The following is an 18,790-nucleotide window of genomic DNA, read 5'->3' on the forward strand; positions in this document are numbered from 1 at the left end:
TTTCAACAATCACTGATCACAGTGAATAATACATGACTAGAACATAGGCTGTCATTTAACTAAGCATTACTGATTAAACTCCAACAAAATATTCCATTTCTGATTTTTCAAATCCATGGTGCAGTGGTAAAGAATCCTCCTGCCAGTGCAGGAGATACAGGAGACATGGCTTCAATCCCTGGGTCAGGAAGATCTTCTGGAGCAGGAAATGGCAACCCACCCCATTATTCTTGCCAGGAAAATCCCATGGACAGAAGACTCTGGTGGGCTACAATCCATAGGGTCAAAAAGAGTCAGACACAACTGAATGACTGAGCGCACACATACACACACACACACATCCAGTCACAGTACAGTAAGAACGCCCTAGTATGAACTGATCTAGAAAGCAGAAGAAAAGTGGAAATAAAGTAAACCTCATCTCCAATGTCAGGAACATTCTTAATAAAGTATGCATAATGAGAGGCAAATGCAATTGTAATGAAGCATGATGGCAGTTACATAATAACATTTCCCATGAAACAAGTAAGAAGAATGGGTGAAATAAGAGTGTCAGTAAGTGCTTTGGGGAAGGGCTGGCATTTCATTTTACAACAGATTTCTTAGGTACAGAAGACCAGAATGCTCATAAGATCACTCCAAAGTTCTACTTAAAGCCACAGAGATGTTGCTGATGCTACCAGTCCACTTACCATTTCTTCAACATAAGGGTAAAGCATGTCTCCAAAGTATTCTGTAGATTCAATTGGAAGCTGTGCTGGCAAATTGTCAATGGAACACATCAGAATCCCAGAGCCTTCCACACTAGGAGAAGCAACATGTTTCATTCAGATGGACAAAATTTATGTGTAAGTTCTAACTTTTCCAGATGTCTGCTCTATTATATATTTGTAATTTTGTGCCATGGTATATAAGAAAATAAACAAGCCTTTTCAAATAAAACCTTTCCCTTCTTCAGCAACCCATTTTGAAATGCAGTACATACATACATGTGTGTGCATTTAAGTGCTCAAATTTGTATGTGGTTTTTCCACCAAGTTTTTAAATATATTTGAGCATATCTCTGGAAACTTGCATTGTTGTTGTTGTGCTCAGTCACTCAGTGTGGGTATTTTAGAGTAGCATATCAAAGGAAGTAAATGATATATTGTTATGTATCTCTCCCCATCTAACCGCTTTAGCAAACTCACCTGTCATGAATAATATGCTGATCTGCATCATACATGCAAAAGGGACGCTCTATGGTCGTACACTCAGTCATAAACTCAATGGATCCTCCTGTGTCCGCTGAAATGTCACATATTGCCACAAGTCTGTAAATAACATCAATACTTAGATGAGAGCATGGATCTCTGGAGTTTCCAACAGAATTAAAAATGAATAAAAATGAAAAGTGCTTAGAAATTTTTTAAAGTAGACGGCAAATATTTCTTAGGCTCTTAGCTCTTTTTCCTATGGCTCATTGTTCAGGAAACAGATCTTCTGGGGTACAGAGAATCTTCCTGATAGGAGTTTTAGTCACCACAAGCAAAAAGAAAAAGAGGAAGACAGGAAACGAAAAGAGATGAAACAAAAAGGAAAAGTCCCTTCCCCATAAACACTGCTATATATAAAATAGATAACTAGTAAGGACTTATTGTACCATGGGAACTCTACTTATTACTCTGTAATGGCCTACAGGGAAAAGAACCTAAAAATGAGTGGATATAGATATATGTGGGCTTCCCTGGTGGCTCAGCAACAGAGAACCTGCCTGCAATGCAGAAGCCACAGGAGACGTGGGTCCAATCCCTGGGTCAGGAAGATCCCCTAGAGGAGGGCATGGCAGCCCACTCCAGTATTCTTGCCTGAAGAATCCCATGGACAGAGGAGCCTGGTGGGCTATAGTCCAGAGTCACAGAGTTGGACAGGACTGAAGTGACTTAGCACGTATGCACACATATGTATTGTATAACTGGTTCACTTGCTGTACACCTGATGCTAACACAACGTTGTAAATCAGCTATGCTTAGTCACTCAGTCACATCCGACTCTCTGCAACCCCATGGACTGTAGCCTGCCAGGCTCCTCTGTCCATGCAATTTTTTTTTCCAGACAAGAATACTGGAGTGGGCTGCCATTTCCTCCTCCAGGGGATTTTCTCGACCCAGGGATAGAACCCATGTCTCCTGTATCCTGCATTGCAGGCGGATCAACTATACTCAATAAAAAGATTTTTTTAAAAAAGCTTTCCTAGAGAAATCACTGACAACAGCCTAAAGCTGAACTACTTAGTTAACTTTAAACAACTTAGATTTTTCAATTGCACTACCTCCACCCTGCTTAGTACTGTATAATTTTACATGTTAATACATGGAAATCTCTGAAATTATGAACAAAAGTTTCAGCCCAGGATTAGAAATCCTTTAGAGGTTGACCACAATTTTCCTGCCCAGTCTCTAGTTTCCAACTGCCCATATAAACCCTATCCTAGGGCTAGACTATCCCACTCACTGTCTTAAATTGTGCTTTGGTGTTTCCATATTTATCAAACACCAACCCTGTGACTTGAAATCCTTGTTCTTACTCCTCTCTAAAGACTTTGCCAAGCCCACACCCCTTCCCACTTTCTTCTAAACTCCTCTGATGTTGATTGCTCCCAGCATTACCGTGGCATTTACCTGATGCCAGCTACATGCGTGAGGGTAACAGTCATATATTTTCTTTATCACTCAGCTTAGCACAGTGCCAGGAAGACCAGGTGCTCCACAAATATGTATGGATTACTTAATTTATTCAACATTAGTTATTATTTGAATGAAATTTGTACTTCAAACAACATACTGGATATCTGTGGTCAAGATAAATAGGGCCCTTATCCTTAAGGAGATTAAGTTCTAGTAAGGCAGGAAAAATCATAAATACAAGAAAATTTAAAATCATAAGCAAAAGAATTCCAGGGGAAAAAACAGTAGCAAACTGAGGAGAGATGGGAATGGGGAAGCAAGTACAGACCTCTCTGAGGAGTTTAATTTTGAGCTACATGTGGATTCATAGAAGTTAAGAGAACAGAATTTCAAGAAGGAGGGAAGGAAATAGACTCATAGACACAGAAAACAAATTTAGGGTTACCAATGGGCACAGCAGGTGAGGGAGGGATAAATTAGGAGTTTGGGATTAACAGATACACACTACTATATATAGAATAGATTTTTTAAAAAGGACCTACTGTATAGCACAGGGAACTATATTTAGTATCTTATTATAACCTATAATGGAAAAGATTCTGAAATAGAATATATATATATATATATATATATATATAACTGAATTACTGTGCTTACACCTGAAACTAACATGGCATTGTAAATCAACTATGCTTCAATAAAAAATAAACTGGCTGCCTAGGGCAAAAAGAAAGGAAGAAAGAAAAAGAAACCTTGTTATATCAGTTCTCCCTAACATGTTATCACAGAGTCCAGTGATCACTTAACACAGAAAACTAAATACAGATCACTTAAGTCCAGAACACTTCTTCTAACTTTGGGGATGTTGCTTTATACATACGTATAACTGAATTACTTTGCTGTACACTTGAAACTAACAACATTGTAAATCATTATACTTCAATTTTAAAAAAAAGAGACAGAGAGAGAGAAGGTTAACTGTCAAATATTGCCAGGATATTAAGTAACGTGGAAGAAGCACAAGCTGGAATCAAGATTGCCAGGAGAAATATCAATAACCTAAGATATGCAGATGACACCACCCTTATGGCAGAAAGTGAAGAGGAACTAAAAAGCCTCTTGATGAAAGGGAAAGAGGAGACTGAAAAAGTTGGCTTAAAGCTCAACATTCAGAAAACTAAGATCATGGCATCCAGTCCCATCACTTCATGGCAAATAGATGGGGAAACAGTGGAAACAGTGGCAGACTTTATTTTTGGGGGGCTCCAAAATCACTGCAGATGGTGATTGCAGCCATGAAATTAAAAGACGCTTGCTGCTTGGAAGGAAAGTTATGACCAACCTAGATAGCATATTCAAAAGCAGAGACATTACTTTGTCAACAAAGGTCCGTCTAGTCAAGGCTATGGTTTTCCCAGTAGTCATGTATGGATGTGAGAGTTGAACTGTGAATAAAGCTGAGCGCGGAAGAATTGATGCTTTTGAACTGTGGTGTTGGAGAAGACTCTTGAGAGTCCCTTGGACTACAAGGAGATCCAACCAGTCCATTCTAAAGGAGATCAGTCCTGGGTATTCATTGGAAGGACTGATGCTAAAGCTGAAACTCCAGTACTTTGGCCACCTCATGCGAAGAGTTGACTCATTGGAAAAGACTCTGATGCTGGGAGGGATTGGGGGCAGGAGGAGAAGGGGGGACGACAGAGGATGAGATGGCTGGATGGCATCACCAACTCGATGGACATGGTTTTGGGTGAACTCCGGGAGTTGGTGATGGACAGGGAGGCCTGGTGTGCTGCAATTCATGGGGGTCGCAAAGAGTCTGACACGACTGAGCGACTGAACTGAACTGAACTGAAGGCAGATAACCAGTTACTAACAGTCAAGTCCTGTGCTATTTGGATCCCTGTGTGATACCCTCCCAGCGGGCCTGCTGCTGAACACTGCTGTCATTGCTGAAGTCCTTACTTGTGTGGCAATGCAGGGCAGCCTTCAACACCAGCAACTGGGGACTTGCCTGGAGCCAGGAGACTCTGAGCATCTTGGCGGGTGAGTAGACGAGGGGTGTTCTGTTCCCAGTAGATCCCGTTAATTAAACAAGTTGTATAGGGTGCAATCTGGAAAGGAAATTCCAAGTTCAACAAGATAGGAAATAGCCCTTTTCGGTGCAGCGTGTTGAAAGAGAACTATCAGTAAAATTCATGAGAAACAACATTACCTCTAACTGACTTTGTTATTTGCGAAGTCAGTGGCTACATTTTGAAGCAAAGGCAATAAATATCCACCCAGATTTTGGTGGAGAACTACCTCATAGAAAAACATATGAACATAAATATAATCAATATCAGTGTTCTACAATATACTGCATAGCCGATAAAAGAGAAATAGAAATTTAAGCAACCAAGAGTTCTATTTCCAGCTCAGCCTCTAGTAGAGTATGATCTAAAGCATTCTACCTCAACTTCCCTGGGTTCTGTTTTCCTTACCTGCCAGATGGGGATAATACGTACCCCATTCCTCAATGGAATGCTGTGAAGATTAAATCAGATAACATCTGTAAGCTCCATGGACAAATGTGCTACATGCATGCATACATGATAACTAGGTCATTATAAGTTTTAGGATGCATCCAATCACCAATACTTCTGTGATTGGGGAAAAGAGAAGGGACGGAAATTTACTAGGTTCAAAATTTTTCAATTTGAAACTAGTTTTTATAATTCCTGTTTCTCAAGCATCTCAAGCATTCTCAAGGTGAAGGTAAAGGTCCTTCTTCTATAACATGCTCTACATGTTATAACACTGAATTTCATACCAAAATCTATAAATGCTATATTTGTTCACACATTTAAAATTATTTAAAACCTGCCTTTCCACAAGAGGTGCATGCATTTTTGTTGGCTGATTTTGAGGAGGACGAATGCATAACCAATGACTACAGAGCACACATATATTATCCCTTTTACAAGATGAGACCATTGTGTCCCCAGCAGAAGGATGTGAATTGGAAGTAGCTTTTATACAGTGGAGACCATACTATTTCACGCTGGTTCCCTGTAATCAAAATGTATTTCAAGATGGCTGGCAGAGATTATGATTGCAACTTGTGGTCATAGAAATGATGGACCAATGTTGAAATCAAAACTCATCCACATTGTGCTTTGTCCAAGTACTAACTCACGATAAATACAGAAAACAGTAACCCACAGGAAATGGTTTAGAGCTATTAGGCATGTGCAGACCTCAAGTAGAAAGGAGTCAGTGAAGAAAAGGGTACACCCACAGAAGCCACAAAGTTACCAGGCAAAGGCCTCTCCAAACATCAATAAAAGCCAACAATTCCTAAGAACAACTCATAATACCCAAAGGACTCACAACAAATCAATACAGGGAACTGAAAAATCAAGGTACACATTCACAATTTCTTGCCTTAAAAACAGCCTAACTATAGTGTATCATGAGCAAGTGACTCAAAAGCTAGGTCTGATACTCACATCAGTATTAAAACGGCTAATGTAGCGCTCGGGGTATTTGTCATACTCTACAGGGTCATATACACCATCTGTTTTCCTGACAAGATGATGATGGCGACTTAACACTGTCCCGTACACTTTTCTCAGGTCTTGCAGAGGAGAAAGAAATTAGTAAAGTGGGTCACAAGTGATATAGGTTTATGATGATAAAATATTATAATGCACAAACTGTTAAAAACAGTCAAAGATACATACACAGTCACTCTCTCCTCCCCCCTCCTCACCTCCATTTTGGGAAACTTCTTTTAATTCATGTGGCTCCACATACTCACAAGGTAATTCATTGAAGATTTCTTGGGCTCCCTGTAAATAATGCATGAGTGAACATTTTAAAATCAATCGGAAAAGAGCCAATATGTTTTCCTCATTTCCTCAAAAGGTTCCAACTCACTTTCCCCACAGTTACAAGCTCTACCTGCCCTGCCCTGCAGCTGGGACCACAACAGGAAAGTACAGAGGAGCTTCTTGCATACGGCCTGCAAACCATTTAAACACCACTCATTGGAGGGGGGGCTTCCCAGGTGGCTCACTGGGTAAAAAAAACATTGCAGTACAGGAGACACAGGACATGTGGGTCTGCTCCCTGAGTCGGGAAGATCACCTGAAGGAGGCAACTGGAGGCAACTTACTCCAGTATTCTTGCCTGGAGAATCTCATGGACAGAGAAGGCTGGCAGGCTATGGCCCATCGGCTCACAAAGAGCTGGACACAATTGAAGGGACTGAGCACGCACGCATGCATGGTGGGCTTTAATTTTTTACTTAAAGTTATTCAGCACAGACACAAAAGTGTTTAGAATTGAGAGTACAATAAAAATATTTCTATTTAACTTTTGTTCCATTGCAGAAATTATTTGAAGTGGGGAAACTGTATTTCCTACCAAAAAAAAAAAAATCACATGGCTATCTCACAGTATACTATAGCGATGTCCTGTTTGTAAAACAGTCTCATGGAAGAAAGATCTATTTTACAATTATAAGTTTCTCTGCTGCTGCTGCTGCTGCTAAGTCGCTTCAGTCATGTCCGACTCTGTGTGACCCCATAGACAGCAGCCCACCAGGCTCCCCCGTCCCTGGGATTCTCCAGGCAAGAACACTGGAGTGGGTTGCCATTTCCTTCTCCAATGCATGAAAGTGAAAAGTGAAAATGAAGTCACTCAGTTGTGTCTGACTCTTAGCAACCCCATGGACTGCAGCCTACCAGGCTCCTCCATCCATGGGATTTTCCAGGCAAGAGTACTCGAGTGGGGTGCCATTGCCTTCTCTGATAAGTTTCTCTAGGGGATCACAAATGCATTCTCAAAACTACCCCAGAAGGAAGAAAATAACAGTTCTAGTCTTATTAGTTTGGAGAAGGCAATGGCACCCCACTCCAGAACTCCTGCCTGGAAAATCCCATGGATGGAGAAGCCATGGCTGCTCCCATGGCTGCGGTCCATGGGGTCACTAGAGTTGGACACGACTGAGCGACTTCACTTTCCCTTTTCACTTTCATGCATTGGAGAAGGAAATGGCAACCCACTCCAGTGTCCTTGCCTGGAGAATCCCAGGGACGGGGGAACCTTGTGGGCTGCCATCTCTAGGGTCACACAGAGTCGGACACGACTGAGGTGACTTAGCATAGCATAGCATAGCATAGTCTTATTAATTATAAGACTATATATATAGTTATAGGTTATAAGACTTATTAATTATGACATAATTATAGCTATAAGACTTATTCTAGTCTTGAATTAAGTTTCTTAGCATCTCATCTTGGGGTTACTTCTAAATTTTGGGACATCTCAGTGACTGAGGTAAAATAGAGCACCCTAAGAACAGAACTTTTCACTGCAAGGAATTATCTGTCTAAAAGGAAAACAAAAAGCATTCAAAGCCCCTGACCGCTTGGAATCAACTAAAAGCAAAGAGAGTAAGTTTGGACCAGTACTGTTCTTTACTACAGGAAAAGTTCATAGGTAAGAAAAGTACCAAGAATAGAATGCCCAGTCATGGAAAAGAAAGGCTCTGAAACATCAACAAAATGCCCACATCCTTCAGGTTAGTGCCCGAGTTCCATACTGCTTTACGGAAAGAAGACAATTGGAATTTACCTTAGATACATTACCAGTCCCTGTGAACACAAATGTTAAGGGCCCTATTGACCTCGGCATCAAACCCAGAGATATTTCATAGCCAGCATCGCGGACAGCTTGCACAGCCTGACCACTGTTCCTGTAGTTATGAGCCATGCCAATGTGCTGCAAACAAGCATATGTGATTCACATTAGTGGACCACCCATGACACGTTTCTATGTTTAAAATGTGACGTGCTTAAAAAAAAAAAATGAGACACAATAAACATCTCACCATAAAAGGTGTGTGATGTCCCAAAGCAAGGAGCCTTAAACCCATCCCATGAAGAATGTTGATTATCCCTGTTGCAGAATCAGACCGACAGAAAGACGGTTAGTTAGGAGAACTGGAAACTCTTCTCTCCGCCAGTTCTCCAACCTGCTCCATGCTCTGAGGAAGCACGGACCACAGCATCTCAGGTTTGGAAGGGGCCCTGGAAGTTATCTATCCATTCCCTCAAATTTCTGCCATCAAAAGTATTAACCCAGCTGCACCCCCCTCCTGTCCCCTCCACTTCCAATCCTGCTAAAATGGAGTGTGCCTCTTCTTCTCTAAGGTTAATCTTTCCACCTTTGCTCCAGATCCCATCCTTCCTGTCTCACTCAGGAATTTACTCTGGAATTATGTCCTCTTTCTAACCCTCTCTATTGGTTAATTCTTAACATTTAAACACATCTCCATTTCTCGGGTACCAAAAACAAATGAACATGTGGAAAACAAAGTCACCATTAACCTTATGACCCCTCCTCCCACCCTCAGCTATTTCAGTGACCTACACAGCTAAACTCGGTGGACACTTTGCAGACCTTGACTTACTTGTCAGAGGCATTTGGCAATGTGTACTTAGTCACTCAGTTGTGTCTGACTCTTTGTGACCCCATGGACTGTACCCAGCCAGGCTCCTCTGTCCATGGGGATTCTCCAGGCCAGAATACTGCAGTGGGTAGCCTTTCCCTTCTCCAGGGGATCTTCCCAACCCAGGGATCAAACCCAGGTCTCCTGCATTGCAGGCGGATTCTTTAGTCTGAGCCACCAGGGAAGCCCAAGAATACTGGAGTATGTAGACTATCCCTTCTCCAGGGGAACTTCCAGACCGAGGAATCATAATGGGGTCTCTTGCACTGCAGGCAGATTGTAGAGCTTCTTTTTGTTGGAACTCTCTTCCCTCAGCGTGCCTGGCTTGAACACACCATCACCCTAAATTTCTTCATGCTCCTCTTTGCATGCCTATTCTTTGTATATTAGTGTCCCCTGCCCCTTGCTTAACACTGTCACCCCCAGGATTTTGTTCTAGGCTCTCTTCTCTTCAATCTTTACATTTTTATTTTCCTGAGCTAAATTCATTCATTCCTAAATTTCAAGTATTCTCTGCATGCTGATGACTACAAGTCTGTATCTCTAACACAGATATTTTATTTCAAGACCCAGTCAACTACCTCATGGACTTCTCATTTTGGATGTCCTTCAATAGCAAAAACTTAGCATGCCCATAGTGAGGACCTCAGCATCCATTCTCCCCTTCTTCTTCCTCGGAAGAGAACTTTCCCTCTCCATATCTCTGACAAATTTTCTTTGATCTTTTTTCTGATGTTTACTTTTAAGGAATAATTTATACACTATAGATCACACCAATTTAAAGTCTAAACTTTGTTAACTGTTAACAAATGTACACACCCATATTCCCACCAACGTAATTAAGATATAGGCTACTCCCATCACCCAGTCAATCCTCCCCAAGCTTTGGTTCCGAACAACTGATTCTATTTCTGTCTGTGTAGCATAGTTTCTTCTATAGTCGCACACAAATGAAATTTTAAATATTTATTATTCTTTTGTCTGTCTACTCTTACTCAGAATAATGCTTTTGAGATTCATGCATACTTTATGTGTATAAGAAGTTTGCTTCTTTTTACTGCTGAGGAGTGTTCCATTCTATGGCTATACTGCAATTTATTTATCCATTCCTCTGCTGATTGCCTGGGCTATTATGAATGAAGCTACTACAAATAATTCTTTACCAATAATAATTTGCTTCTCTTGACAAATGCCTATAATTTATTTTGTACATTGATATTCAAGAATTTTATTTCTTCGTGAGTTGTGTCTTGCAAGGATTTACCTATTTTGTCAACGTTGTCGTATTTATTGGCCTATCCATAATATTTCCTTATCCTTTTAAAATCTGTGACGTATATAGTGATAATTCCTGTTGTACTCCTAATATTGCTTTTTTTAAAATGTGGCTTCTCTGTCTCTTTTCTTAAAAATTAATCTAACTGGACGTTTATAAAATTTACTGATTTTTTAAAAAATAACCAGCTTTTAGTTTTTGCTTTCTTCTTTTCTAATAAAAGGATTAAATGCTATAAATTTCCTTCTAAACAGCATTTTACCTGCATTCAACAAATTTTTGTGTGCTGTTTTAATTCTTCATTCAACTAAAAATATTTCCTAATTTTTCCTGTGAGGTCTTCTGCACTCATGGATTATTTTTAAAAACATGGTTTATCTTCCAAATATTGGAAATTTTCTAGATATCTTTGCATTATAATACCAAAATCAATTTTATTATAGTCAGAGCACATACTCTATGGTTTTTAAACTTTTGAATTTATTGAGGATTGTTTTGTGACCCAGCACATGGCCCATCTAGGCGGATGTTCCACATGACCTGAAAGGAATGTTTATTCTGTTCTGCAAGCTGCTAGGTGGAATGCTGGGCGCGCAAGAACTGTCACTGATGTCACGGTGGTTGATAGTGCTGTGTGTTCTGTTCCTTACAAATTTTCTGTCTACTTATTCTGACAATCACAGACCTTCAAGTAGTCTGCTGCTCCTGCTGCTGCTAAGTCGCTTCAGTCATGTCCGACTCTGTGCGACTCCGTAGATGGCAGCCCACCAGGCTCCTCCATCCCTGGGATACTCCAGGCAAGAGCACTGTAGTGGATTACCATTTCCTTCTCCAATGCATGAAAGTGAAAAGTGAAAGTGAAGTCGTGTCCGACTCGTAGCGACCCCATGGACTGCAGCCTACCAGGCTCCTCCATCCATGGGATTCTCCAGGCAAGAGCACTGGAGTGGGGTGCCATTGCCTTCTCCGATCTTACCTCTCCCATTTCTCCCTTTCTTGCAACCATCAAATTTCTCATCACCAAACTGACCTCTCTTTCCAGCTCCCAAACAGAAAAATTCCAAGCCTATCCATAGCTGTTGTCCTTCTCTCTGTTCCTTTTCTTTATCTCTGTAATATGTGTAGTGTCTCATTTTAGTCCCCTGATATTCATCATCCTTACTCACACTCCCCCATATTTATTTTTATTGGTGGAAATGAACACTCCCATCCCCTTGCCACAGAAAAAACAGTTACTTTTCAGGCAAATTTAGAAAGTGAGCGATGTAGCAGCCTTGGATACCTACCTGCCACACCTGCCCACTGTCCAAATGCCACCACCCGTATTCCTCTATGATCCACCATTTTCTCATAATCAATAAGTCGGATTTCCTGAAGAAATGATAAAAAATGTCTAAATCATCCAGCTTAATTTCAATGGGTAGAACACATATATGAGCAAGTGGGTATTTCACATTTTTCCCTCTTATAAAATATATCTTGACTTGCTAACAGAAGTTACCATGAGGTACACCATGAAACACTTAGAAAATGCTGGGTCGCAAACCAAGGATAGGTTTGCGATGAGAAATGAAAGAATGCTCCTAGCGGGATGCTAATGTCCCTTGATGGCAGGCAATAAAATAACAAAGGCATGATATCTTTTAACTTTTAGCCCAGCACCATCAACCAATATTTCTACATAATGCCCCACTCATCCTCACATCCTTCCCTCTAGTCTCAAAAACAAGTCCTTCCTGAGACTAATCCTTGTGAGCTAGATCCCAGCTTTTTTCTGTGTCCTCCAAGACCACTCTTGAATTTATTCTCATTCTCGCATTGTCTCTCTTTACTGTGTTCCTTCCCCTCAGCCATTCTAAATATGCCCAAGTCTCCCTTATACCTTAAAAATGACAACAAAACACCCTCTCAAGTCCGTACACGCAAATCTATCTCATTCTCTCTCTTCCTCTTCTTCTCTCTCTTTCTGACTCTCTTAGTATCTCTTTCTCTTTCTCTCTGTTTTCTCTCTCCAGGCTTTCACGAGCAAGCTTTATTTAAAAAATAAAACAAACTGCTTGTTTTTCACTTCCTCATTTTCACTAAAATCATATCCTTCCCCTTTCCTTTCCTTCCAAGAAAAGGGAATCTTCCCTTTCTCTTGGAAATCCTCTATTAATTCATACTTAAAAGCTACTAACATATTGTAATTATAGAATGTCTTAAATACTCTATTTCCTCAAAGATAATATAATTTTTACCATGTCCATGTATTTAAGAATATTTAATATTCATCCAACTCCAAGTAATTTGTTTCAAAAATGTTGCCCCAAAGCAGCCCTGCTGGGTCTCTTTTCATTAATTTTCTTGAAATGAACAAAAGTTCATACAACCCAAAAAAAAAGTTTCTGAAGTACTTTTTGAGGAGTTTATCTGCTTAACGTGAAACATTCTTATTATTTTCATTAATTAGTTTTTGAATTTGTTCTTTTGAAACACTACAAATTAACTGTAGTCTCTGTTTAGTGAATTTGAAAATAGTAAGGATGTATTCTGGGTACCTATATAAAATACATTTTCCTCTACTGCTTTTACTGTTCATGAAATTCTCCTGTCCTCTGCCTACTGTCAAATGCTAGTCTAGTTTCTAAGGGCCTAATATCTTTACTCCAGGACTTAGACCTTGGACTTCTCCATCCACACTTACTCCCTGCCCTCATCCAATCTCATGGCTTTAGATATCTTCTAGTCTCTGACAACTGTGTATCAGGAGGAGCTGGCTTCCTGAACTACAGATTCACATTCAATGGCCCACTCAGCTTCTCCCCTTCAATGTTTAATGGACAAATTAAACTCAACAGGCCCTAAACCCAGCTCTTGATCCTTCCAAACAAGCCCGTTCCTCTGGCAGTGGCATCATCTCAATCTAAGGCAACTCCTTTAAGTTACTGAAACCAAAATCCGTTACGAGTCAGCCCTGACTCCTCTCTTTCTCCCATAGTCCACACTCGCTTCATCAGTGGCTCCTGTGGGCTCAGGCCTCTAAAATACACGCAGGTTTTGTCCATGAGTCACAGCCTCTGCTTCTGCCACCTCTGTGCAAGCCACCATCATCGGCAGCCTAGCATCTGGACTAGTCCAGACTAACAGTCTTATTAATTTTGTTCTCCTCCTCTCACTTCCAACTGTTATTCACATAGCAGGCAGAAAAAGCATCTTAGAATATGATTTTCTCTAATCCTCTACTCAAAAAGACTGTCAGGGCTTTGTATTACTATTCTCTTAGCTTAGCAGACTTTGCCCAGATGGATATGGCTTGACCCTTCATCGCCAAAGGTTTGCTCAGTTCCAACTTAGCGAGGAGGCTCTCTCTAGCCATCCTATTTAAACTAGCATTGTCATCTCCCCCAGTGCCCAGCACTCCTTTTTTTCTATTGTATTATATTTACCTCCATTACATATATCACCAAGCAATGTATGAGGTGTCATTTATTTATCATCTGTCTCCTTCCACTCAAATATAAGCTCTGTTCATTGCAGTGATCAGTGTCAGACACAGTGTAGGCACTTGGTAAATACTTGCTGAGTGAATACTCTGTAATTTAAATAGATGCTAGTTTTTCCACAGTATTAATAATCTCAAAAAAGTTTTTTTTCCCTTATGAATATGTAAAAATAAATGTAAAAATAGTCCCCAGTCCAGTTCTGGTACTACAGAGCATCCTCAGTCAATTTGCTTCACCTCTCTGGGCTCCATCTGAAAAATTAGGGTGGTGGGTTGTATGATCCCTAAGGTTCTTTTCAGCTCTTAAATTCTACTCGGCTATATTTGACCAACTAACCTTATAAATTAATGATCATTTGGGACAAATGCTTCTATCATTCTTTGCATTTTAGAATACAAAAGGAATGAAATATGTTTGATTCTTCTTTTTATGACCCTGCCCTGCAGAGGAGCCCTAACAGCAGCAGAACTATTCAAGCACTATCTTACAGATCATCTTTCCTGTTGAGGTGAATAACATGATGTATTTCCTAGATGCTAAAAGAAAACTAAAACTCCACTTGACAGTTAAAAGCAAAAAAAAAAAGTTTCAGTGTTAACATTTATGAATATTGCCCACTAAATACCTGTTTTAGGATCTCATCCAGCAAACCCATATTGGCCTCCTGAGCCTTTATTGTGTGGGAGAAGAATGCATAAGTCTTCTTGGGCATTAATTTTTCCTCTGGCGGTCTTTTAACTCCCAAAATTAGACAAGCTTCAGAAATATCCTCCTGGAGAATGCCACCAGCTTTGACATATTCCTGGGAATGCAATTTTGACTGAAAGTTATTCCCCTGATTTGTTGTATTCATATTTTCTTTACCAAATAAATTTAGCAGTTAAAGACACAAACTTTTGAAAGAATAAAACATAAGGAACAAATAATGGGAAAACGACTTCTAAAATTCTTACTTGCTGACTAAAGACGAATTTAACATGTTTGACTTTTGCAGCAAAAACAAAAATCAGAAAATTCAGCACATAATTTTATTTGAGAACAGTTGACTCATTGGAAAAGACTCTGATGCTGGGAGGGATTGGGGGCAGGAGGAGAAGGGGACGACAGAGGATGAGATGGCTGGATGGCATCACTGACACGATGGACGTGAGTCTGAGTGAACTCCGGGAGTTGGTGATGGACAGGGAGGCCTGGCGTGCTGCAATTCATGGGGTGACAAAGAGTTGGACACAACTGAGCAACTGAATCGAATTGAATAGCCACTAACACACTAGAACACATGATTTAAATATACTTGTAAAATACATGTTTTTCAACAATGCTGTGAAACATGAAATGGTAATAGTAATTTATTGTTGTTATTGTTGTTTAGTCACTAAATTATGTCTGACTCTTTGCAATCCCACAGACAGGAGTCTGGCAGGCTCCTCTGTCTGCAGAATTTCCTAGGCAAGCATACTGGAGTGGGTTGCCATTTTCTTCTCCAGGGGATCCTCTTGATACAGGGATTGAACCCATGTCTCCTGCATTGGCAGGTGGATTCTTTATCACTGAGCCACCAGGGAAGCCCAGTAATTTATTTCTTTAGTATATTTTTAAAAGAAAGACATAAATCTGCAACATTTTCTTTTCTTTCTTTTTTGGGGAGTGGGGTTCAATTAGTATTTACTATTGTCCTACTCTGTATAGTGGATTGTGATAGAGATGAGATAAAACCCAAAGAAAGACAGACAAGCTTCCTCCTGTAAATGAGCTCACAAAATATTGTAGAAAGAATCAGAGGCACAATATATTAGGTTGAATTCAAAAGAATAGTATGATTATTCTTACTTAATATGAATAATCATTACTTAATGATAATTAGTATGATTATTAATAATCTAAATGATATATTAATTTAACAGATATTGAGATAACTCTCAATGGAAATACAGAAATTTAAGTTAATCTAAAAGGCTGAGTTGGATTTGGAGGAACAGAGATAGGAAATACAAGGTGGTAATACCAGTAAGAGGCATTGAAGAAACACATACAAATATTGAGATGGGAAAGTAAGGAGATGTTTAGGGCATAATAAGTGAATCAATTTAGAAAAGTAGATTGAATATCATCATTGTGAATATGAGCTTTATTAAATAAAAATTATAATCATTGATATTTATTAATAAATTACTGTATGCTTTGCTAAGCTCTTTGGGTGAATTATTTAATTCTCAAAACTCCCATGAGGTAGATGCTATTATTATCCCCATTTTATCAATGGGAAACCCGAGTCTTACACATTAAACTGAGATTTCATAACTAGTACATAGAGGCAACAAAGAATTATTTCAGATTTTTAAATAAAGGGGTAGCATAATCCCAGGGATGGGGGAGCCTGGTGGGTTGCCGTCTATGGGGTCGCACAGAGTCGGACACGACTGAAGTGACTTAGCAGCAGCATGATCCAGGCAGAATTTTTAAGGTATCAGAGGTGGCAGTTAAATAAAATGAAGATAAATTTAGTTAGGAATCTACTTGAAAGGAAAGCATAAATCTAGAGGAGAGACAGTAAAAGTAATAAACATGTTCATGTCTGGTTTCTCTGAAAACAATCTGCCCATTTATAGTAGACTGGTTAAATACATCATGATAAATCAGAGAGCAATAATAACAGAGTAATTACTACATAGACATTAAACAGAATGAAGCTGATTTCTATGAACTGACATAGATAGATTTCCAGGATATGCCTTCAGTTCAGTTCGGTTCAGTCACTCAGTCATGTCCAATTCTCTGTGACCCCACGGACTGCAGCACACCAGGTTTTGCTGTCCATCACCCTCTCCCAGAGGTTGCTCAAACTCCATCCATCGAGTCGGTGATGCCGTCAAACCATCTCATGCTCTGTCATCCCCTTCTCCTCCTGCCTTCAATCTTTCCCAGCATCAGGGGATATGCCAAAGAACAAAGCAAGGTGTGAAGGAGTATATACAGTATACAAGGTTTGCATAAGATTAAAAGGAAAATAAGAAAACACATAACACACATTTTTGTAAGAAGAAACAGGAATGATAGATCAGAAACTAATGAAAACAGTAGCCTACAAGGTAGATAGGAATGGGATGGAGGGGATAAAGATAAGAGCAAGACTTCTCTGTGTTGCATCTTTTTATATGGTTTTAATCTTTACGGAGAAGGCAATGGCAGCCCACTCCAGTACTCCTGCCTGGAAAATCCCATGGGCGGAGAAGCCTGGTGGGCTGCGGTCCATGGGGTCGCTAAGAGTCAGACACGACTGAGCGACTTCACTTTCACTTTTCACTTTCATGCCTTGGAGAAGGAAATGGCAACCCACTCCAGTACTCTTGCCGGGAGAATCCCAGGGTCGGCGGAGCCTGGTGGGCTGCCGTCTATGGGATCGCACAGAGTCAGACACAACTGAAGCGACTTAGCAGCAGCAGCAGCAATCTTTAAAGGGGCTTCCCTTGTGGCTCAGCTGGTAAAGAAATCCCCTGCAATGCAGAAGACCCAGATTCGATCCCTGGGTTGGGAAGATCTCCTGGAGAAGGGAAAGGCTACCCACTCCAGTACTCTAGCCTAGAGAGTTCCATGGACTGTATAGCCCATGGGGTCGCAAAGAGTAGGACACGACTGAGCGACTTTCACTTTCACTAGGTGGCTCAGCACTAAAGAATTCACCTGCAATGCAGGAGATGTGAGTTCGATCCCTGGGTGGGGAAGATTCCCTGGAGAAGGAAATGGCAACCCAACCTAGTATTCTTGCCTAGGAAATCCCATAGACAGAGGAGCTAGAGGGCTACAGTCCATGGGGTCGCAAAAAGTCAGATACGATTTAATGACTGAAAAACAGCAACAACATCTTTAAAACTTATAAATATTTAACTTATTTAAAAAATAAAACTAAATCAAAAAGGATTTAAAAGCAAATGTTAAAATTTAATAGAAACAAAAACAAATAAATCCAACTGGATATCACATTGACATGTAGCCACACAGAAAAACTAGTTCAGATATGTTTTGAACACAGCATTCTGAATATTCTTTGTGAGATGCAGTCTAAAGACAAAAAAAAAACATTCTTCTAAGAAATATTAAACTCCATTCAATGTCCTCTTACTGAGGACAGAGGATGAGATGGTTGGATGGCATCACTGACTCAGTGAACATGAATTTGAGTTGGTGATGGACAGGGAAGCCTAGCGTGCTGCAGTCCACGGGGTCGCAAAGAGTCAGATATGACCGAACTGAACATTATATTCATTTCAGGTATATACCAAAGTTAGTTTCAGGTGTATACATTGCAAAAGGATCACCACAATAAGCCTAGTTAACAATAAACCTAGTACTGTTCTAGATTAAAAGAACTAAAGATACATAATAATAAATTCAATGAACCTTATTTAAACCTTGCTTAAAATAAAAACCATAAAAGACATTAGGGACAAGGGGAAATTTGAAATGGGTATGTGTGATGATCTTGTGGAATTATTAATTTCTTAGGTGTGAAAATGAAACGACAGTTATGGTTATGTAGAAAGACTATTTATTCCTAGGAAATGCATACTGAAGCATTTAGAGATAAAGTGTCATTGTCTGCAACATATTTTCAAACGGCTCACAGAAGAAAAACCACATTCGCGTCTCTGAAGTAAAAATAAAAGTTAAATCTGTGTCCTAAGATTATGGTGAAGAATGAAGAGAATGATGAATGTGAGGTGACTGGCAAGGTTAGGACTCGTGAACAAACTCTTCGTAGTAAAGCATTTCCTGGAGACATCGGTCTTCCCAGTCCTAGAACCAGGGTCGCACATGAAAGAATGATGGGAAGGATGTCATCCCTAAACTGGAGAAAGCATGGAAT

At 40.0% G+C, this 18,790-nt stretch overlaps 1 protein-coding gene across 3 annotated transcripts in view; it reads right to left on the minus strand.

Moving 5' to 3' along the window:
• AASS (aminoadipate-semialdehyde synthase) overlaps positions 1-18,790 on the minus strand; it is a 76,703-nt gene that overhangs the window by 49,806 nt on the left and 8,107 nt on the right. For 2 of the 3 annotated variants that reach the window (XM_025291417.3, XM_025291416.3), the window contains exons 3-11: positions 14,552-14,728; positions 11,728-11,812; positions 8,545-8,612; positions 8,289-8,435; positions 6,421-6,499; positions 6,158-6,285; positions 4,632-4,780; positions 1,191-1,313; positions 693-804 (exon numbers count right to left, since the gene is read on the minus strand). In XM_025291417.3, the coding sequence (XP_025147202.2) occupies positions 693-804; positions 1,191-1,313; positions 4,632-4,780; positions 6,158-6,285; positions 6,421-6,499; positions 8,289-8,435; positions 8,545-8,612; positions 11,728-11,812; positions 14,552-14,728 (1,068 nt within the window). Of the gene's footprint in view, positions 1-692; positions 805-1,190; positions 1,314-4,631; positions 4,781-6,157; positions 6,286-6,420; positions 6,500-8,288; positions 8,436-8,544; positions 8,613-11,727; positions 11,813-14,551; positions 14,729-18,790 lie in introns of those variants that run through there. The other variant, XM_025291418.3, reaches the window with a different exon arrangement.

This window comes from Bubalus bubalis, chromosome 8 (genome assembly GCF_019923935.1).
Source record: "Bubalus bubalis isolate 160015118507 breed Murrah chromosome 8, NDDB_SH_1, whole genome shotgun sequence".
Classification (NCBI taxonomy): Eukaryota; Metazoa; Chordata; class Mammalia; order Artiodactyla; family Bovidae; genus Bubalus; species Bubalus bubalis.